General features: G+C 50.9%; 1 protein-coding gene across 1 annotated transcript; it reads left to right on the top strand.

The window, feature by feature from the left end:
• Window positions 1-2,166: 2,166 nt before the first annotated feature.
• Window positions 2,167-6,228, top strand: CDKN1B (cyclin dependent kinase inhibitor 1B). The gene is made up of 3 exons (XM_015627059.1): window positions 2,167-3,105; window positions 3,633-3,763; window positions 4,995-6,228. The coding sequence occupies exons 1-2, from the start codon at window positions 2,631-2,633 to the stop codon at window positions 3,752-3,754; spliced, it is 597 nt and encodes a 198-aa protein (XP_015482545.1). The 5' UTR covers window positions 2,167-2,630; the 3' UTR covers window positions 3,755-3,763; window positions 4,995-6,228.
• Window positions 6,229-6,537: the final 309 nt, after the last annotated feature.

Below are 6,537 nucleotides of genomic sequence, written 5' to 3'. Positions count from 1 at the left end.
CCCGATTTAATTATTCGTGCTCAATGTACTTGTACAGCATCCAAGGACTCAGTCTCAGGCCCTAATGCTAAGGAAAGTATAAACAGAACAACAACAAAATAAACCCCAGAAGGTTCTTGTCCCACTGTAACTTGTTGGTTTTTTTTCCTTTTCCAAAAGCTTCAGATAAATCAGTGCTCTCTGTTGCACTGCTGTGATGCTGCTGCTGCTGCTTTACTCGTGGGGCACAGGGTCTTTTGGAAACCCACATTCTCCACAATTTTTTTCTGTTTCCTAGTTTGTGCTTATACTCTGGTACACTGTTAAAATCCTGCAGACCAGTGGGTTGCCTTTCCCTTCTGGATTAGGGAGACATGCAGAGACTCCCAGGGAGCAGTGAATGGGAACTCCTCACCTAAGGAGTCTGGGGTGGGACACTCAGCAGGTTGCCAGCAGGGAAGCCCCCATCAGCAGGATGAGTCCTGGGCATCCTCAGGCATTTTCTGCAGATCACTTTGCTACATGTCCCATGTGTGGATCAACAGAACAAATTCAGTGTCCCTACATCTGACAGAGAAAATGAAGTTTGAAATGGAGCTTCCTTGCTAGTGGCAGTGGAAGTCAAAGATAGGAAAGCCTGGAGAAATGAAGATGAAATCCTGCAAATACAGCAGATGCAGGCTCTACTTTTTCCAGCCAATGGAGTTTTATCATGCACTTGCAACTTCAAAAAAATCTCAGGTCTTTCAGACATGTGAATGTCAGTTTTAATTTTCTGCAAGTTAATTGCTGAAATTTGTGGTTTTTGAGGAGTTAGAAAACAACTTCCAAGTACTAAAATCCCCAGCATATAAATAAAAATAATGTGGTTAATAATGTATTTCAACCTTGTGGTTTTATCTCATTTGTATTTTTTTTTTTTGCCTGTACACATATTTTTTTTGAACTTGGGTCTGATGATACTGAGATTGCTCTGCTGAGTGGTGTGAGCAGAAGTTGGAGGTCTTAAGTCTGACAATGGCCGACAGAGTGCTGGCCTGGTCTTGAGCACTTTGTGAAGGTTGTGTCCTCTCTCCAGTGTGTAAAATCTCCGTGTCTTCAAGGCCAAACCTGCTGACTCTCATCTCAGACAGTTAAACCCAATTGCATTGAACCCTGCCTTGTTGAGGTAACTTGCTACTTGTGTACCCCCCTCACCCTCCCATCCTGAAGTTTGCACAGGGTTGCTCTGCTTGCAAAGGAGACCTGGCCATATTGATGGGTGTCAAGTGCCTTCAGGGCCCTCCAAAGATTCAGGCACAGGATCTAGGCACCTGGACACGTCATAACCTTTAGTGCTAGAGAGAACCTGCAGTGTCACATAATACATTGAGGGCGCTGCCCTCAATGCCTTACCTGCCTGGTGAGGGAGGTTGGCAGTGGAAAGGGCTGGAGAAAAGGGGGCCAGAGAGGAATGCACGATTCTCTTATGCCCACCACACATGCTCTGACTATCTGAGGAAGTTGCTTAAAAAATCTCTGGCTGTGACTCTTTGCCCATCTAATCTTTTGAGCACACAAACCCCAATGCTATTTTTTTTTCCCCGGATTGCTAACATCTGAAATCGCAGCAGCGATTATTTTACAGACATTTCTTAACCTAGCCCTTTCTCTGCCGAGAGGGTAGAAGATGATCGCCTTGGCACGACGAGTCACCAGCCCATCTCCGCAGGCAGTGGTGTCAGGGTGCTGATCCCCGCGGCATGCCCTGGTGGGGCTCAGCCTGCCCACTAGCCCCGAGCTTGCCCCCAAACCCGGACCTCGGCGGGGACACACGGCCAGTGCCCAACCCGGGCAAACCAGAGCGGTGGGACACTCTTGTCACAGCCCTGACTCTAAAATCAGCCACTGCCATTCCTCAGGCCACTCGGGGTGTTTTTGTGGGGCGGCACAATCCCCGCCGGGTTTTGCGGAGGGGTGATGAGAGCGGGCTACGGCGGTGCCGTCCCACCCCTGTCGGTTTTCCCTTCGCTCCCGGGCTCGGCTCGCCACGGCCCGGCCTGCCTTTGCGCCGTCCCACCTTTAGAGCCGCCGGCGGCGGCGGGGCAGGGCCGGGCGGACGGGGCGGTGCCTGCCGCCATAACCAATGGCTCGGCCGGGCTGTTTAAATAGACTCGTCCTGTCAATCATTTTCTTCTTCGTCAGCCTCCCTTCAATCGCCATATTGGGCTGCCGAGAAAAGAGCTCATCTCGTCTTGTTTTTTTTCCGTCTCGCTTTTACTACGCGGCGGAGGTGCGAGCGGCAGGGGCATCATTGGCATCAAGGCCATCACCGGCACCGGCACCATCGCCACCGGCGGCGGACCGGCACCGCGAGAGCAGCGCCTCGCTCCGCTTCTCACCCGCCCGGGGCTCCCGGCGGCGGCAGCGGCGGCTTTCGGGGCTCATCCCCGGGCCGGCGCTTATGCAAGGGAGCCTCCTGGCCCCTTCTCCGCGGGCCGAGGGCGAGCGGGGCCGAGGCGGGGCCACAGCGCGAGGCAGCGCGGAGCGGAGACGCAGAGCGGAGCCCCTGGGCGCCGGGAAATAAAGGGCGGCGGAGAGGCGGCGGCGGCCGCGGATAGAGAGAGCAGCGAGCACAACAACCCCCGCCTGGAGCCACAGCGTGCGGGGAGATGTCAAACGTCCGCATTTCTAATGGGAGCCCTACCCTGGAACGCATGGAGGCCAGACAGTCGGAGTACCCGAAGCCGTCTGCGTGCAGGAACCTCTTCGGGCCGGTGAACCACGAAGAGCTCAACAGGGAGTTGAAGAAACACCTGCAGGAGATGGAGGAGGCGTACCAGAGGAAGTGGAATTTCGATTTCCAGAATCACAGGCCGCTGGAAGGCAGATACGAGTGGCAAGCTGTGGAAAAAGGGAGCTCGCCCGACTTCTACTTTAGACCCCCCAGGCTACGGAAAGCCGTCTGCAAGTCCGCCGGCCGCCAGAGCTTGGATGTAAACGGGAATTGCCAAACCGTGGTTTTTGTCGGTTCTCAGGGAATCTCAGAGGACACTCACTGTGTAGCTCAAAAGACTGATGTTTCAGAAAATCAGACGGACTTAGCAGAGCAATGCATTGCCCAGAGGAAAAGACCCGCGGCCGACGGTAACGTACTCCACGGCTCTGCCCCGCGTCCCACTCGTGTCAGCGCCGGGGCTCCGGCCCCTCCGCCCCTGCCACGCGTGGCACCGGCTCGGCGTATCCTCCCCGCCCTTTTCCCCCTAAAAAAGCTCGGGTAGTGTTTGCAGTCCCGGGGGGCCCGCCTAGAGTGGGAGCCGGTAGATTATTTGCAAGGAAGAGCCCTTAGACGCGGGTCAGATCCCCCGGCCCCTCGCTGCCCCACTGTGAGGACCCGGGCTCCTGCCCAGGTGGGAGGAGGTGCACAGCGCTCAGCAGAAGACGAATATGGATTTTAGCCGAAAATAGGGAACTTAGATCTCCTATCTAGGGAGGAACCCAACTCCCCACCCCCTGCTCGCTTCACGCAGCCGATACCTGACATGGGATCCGGGAATATTCCCCCTTGGCTCCATCTATCCCCCTTGGATGCCGAGCATACATCTGGAAGGAAAATATTTTAATATCTCCCCCCTCCCCCTCCGTCCCCCTCGTTTTTAATTTTCCCCTCCTAGATTCCTCTCCTCAAAATAAAAGAGCCAACACAACAGAAGAAGAGGTTTCAGAAGACTCCCCCAGTGCCAATTCAGTGGAGCAAACACCCAAGAAATCAAGCCCAGGAAGACATCAAACGTAAAGCGTTTAGGTCAGTTCCCTTTAGGGTATGGCATTAGGATGCAAGTAAGGGAAAGAAGGGGTGACCGAGTGTGTATCCCGCGTCTCTTAAGACGGTGGGGAGGGGGCTTCGAAACCCCTGGGAAACGCGAGGGGTGTTTTCTCCGAGGAAGGGTGGCTTTCCCTGAGCGCTTGGGAATGGGTGTGTGTTGGAGGGTGGGGAGTGGGAGGCGCAGGGCTTGTAAAGAACAAAACAAGGAGTGAAGCCCAGCCTGGGCTCGGCAGCGTCAGGGGGCTGGGGCAAGGGCTGCAGTGGAACTAACCCTGCCTTCCTGCGGGATGGGCACCGGGGCCAGGGAGAGCCCTTTCCCAAGGACCGTTCGGGTGCAGGGACGGAGTTGGAAACGCGGCTGGTGCATCATGTCAGATGCCAGGGGATTTCGGGGGGCTTCACCTGTCCGCCGCCCCCGGGGCTTTCATCTCCAGTGTCAGCCTTGCCGTTGCATGTCGCGGCCACCTTCCACTGCGGGAGAAATAAGTCAAGAAGTTGAGTTCAAGGGGAATCTGGGCACTTTCTCAAAATTTGAGCAATGCAAGGTTGTTTTGTTTGTTTTTGGTTTGGTGCTTTTCCCTTTTTTTTGTTTCTGTTGTTTTGGTTTGGTTTTAGAGGCGGGCAGGGGAAGGGAGCGGGTTAATGGGAGGTTGGATTGTGCAGTTTTTTCTTCTTTTTTTTTTTTTTTTTTTTTTTTTTTTCCTTCTCTCCTACCCCGTTTTTGTTATTTTGTTTTAAGGCGATGGCTGGGGCGGGGATAGTTCGGAAAAACTGCGCCGGCGGTTTGGGAGCCGAGGTTAGGAGCGAGGTTTTCCAGAAAAAAAACCAAAAAACATTTGCGATTGTGCAGAGAGAGATTAAGCTGTAAAGCAGAAGTTGCAACAAATTAGTCCCGGTGGGGTGAGCCGTGGCCGAGCGCGGCCATGCGAATGCCGCTACTCCCGGCAGCTTTCGGCGGTGGGGGCACGGGAGAGGGGTCACCCCCGCGTTCCCCGCTAAAGGATGGAGGGGCTGAGGCCATGGCAGCGGCGCGGGGAGCGTGGGGGAGGCGGGGGCCCCGCCCGGGCTGGGCCCGCCCGCCCCGGGGATGCGGTGTCGGTTTGAACCGGTTGTGCCGCGGATCGCGTTTCTTGTCGATGTTTTCTAATCGCTCTCCCCCCCACCTCTTCTTCTTTTTTTATTTATTTTTTTCTTTTTATTATCCCCGTAGAGCGGAGGATGTGCGCGTCCTCATTCATCGACTGGGGCGGGCGGCGATGAAGCGAGGAAGATGTAGTGGGAAAGGAAAAAAATACATATCGCCGATCTCCGGGGGATGGAGGTCCTGTACAAGCACTGAAAAAACAAAAAAACCGAAAAACAACAGCAACAAAAAGCAAACAATAACACTAAATTTTAGGCACTCTTAAAAGACCTGCCTCTAAAAGCATTGGATGTAGCATTGTGCAATTAGGTGTTTCCTTATTTGCTTCATTGTACTACCTGTGTATATAGTTTTTACCTTATGTAGCACATAAAATTTGTTGGGCGGGGGGGAGGGACTGGAAAAGGGTGACCGATTGGAACTTGCTTTCACAATCTAGCAAGCAAAGAAATCTATGAAGAGAAGCAGTGTAGGGTTTTTATTACTTAAAGATGTATTGTCCCTTTAAGTGGGTCCACAGTGTTTTTCTCTTTTTTTCTTTTTTTGAAAAAATTTTTAGACTTTTTTTAATGTACCATCGTGGTAACTGTTCAGAGCAGATTATTGTGAAATTTCTTCCTATGGCATTAAGCTGAAGAGGTGGGAGCTGTGATGATTCCGTTATGTAGTAGCAAAAGTTCCCTGCCCCCCTCCCCTCCAAATCCATATACCAAAACTGATACTCTGTAAAAAGTTGTGTAAAACCATCCCACCTGATTACATTGCCTGATTTTTTTTTTTTACTTTATTTTTAATCGAATCTGAAAGGCTTTTGCTCTGAATCTGGAATATTGTTTTCTGATCTGACCCACTTCCTATAGTGTTTGTGTGTGGGAGGAAAAGGGATACTACATCTTTAAACAGTATTTCTATGTTGCCTGTGTACCTGTATGTAAAAATAAAAAAGTTGGAAATGTACCTGTGTACATAACTCTGTAAAGACACTGAGAAATTATACTAACTTATTTATGTTAAAAGATTTTTTTTAATCTAGAAGACAATATTTTTTCCCCATAAAGCCAAAGTGGCATGTTTTTGTGCATTTGTAAATGCTCTATTTGGTAGACTTTTTAGAGGGTTTTTTCAGTTCGGTTTTTTTTTTGTTTTTTTTTTCTTTTTCTCATAATTAATATGGCTGTGCTTAAAAGATTGCAGACTGAGCCAATTTATTTTTTTTTTTTGTAATGTGTGGGGAAAAAAATCCAGATTGATATTGTTTCACAACAAGCAATCAATAAAGAAAACTGCCATATATAAGAAATACGGTCTTCATTAGTGTGTGTTTCAACCTCCCTCAGCCTGGTATAGGACTACAAGAAATAACAGCAGTTTTCCTTTGAGTATCCATCTCTTCATGGGTCTCTGGCTCAGGTGAAAGTAAAGGATGCAGAACCCTTAGTGCAGCGATGCTATTTCTTCATGGAAGGGTGCACAGGCATTGGAATGAGCTGCCTCGGGCAGTGGTGGAGTGACCATCCCGGGAAGGATTTGAAAGACCTGTGGATGTGGCACTTGCGGACAGCGTTTAGTGCTGGGCTAACAGCTGGATTCAAGAGAGCTTTTCCAACAT

Source organism: Parus major, chromosome 1A (assembly GCF_001522545.3).
Source record: "Parus major isolate Abel chromosome 1A, Parus_major1.1, whole genome shotgun sequence".
In the NCBI taxonomy this organism is placed as follows: domain Eukaryota; kingdom Metazoa; phylum Chordata; class Aves; order Passeriformes; family Paridae; genus Parus; species Parus major.
Note: the sequence above shows the minus strand (reverse complement) of the source record. Positions and strands in the feature narration are given on the sequence as shown.

Coding starts and splice junctions, on each gene's coding strand:
- CDKN1B (XM_015627059.1), top strand. CDS start 2,631: ATGTCAAACGTCCGCATTTCTAATGGGAGCCCTACCCTGGAACGCATG. Junction 3,106..3,632: donor GAAAAGACCCGCGGCCGACG/GTAACGTACTCC, acceptor TTCCCCTCCTAG/ATTCCTCTCCTCAAAATAAA.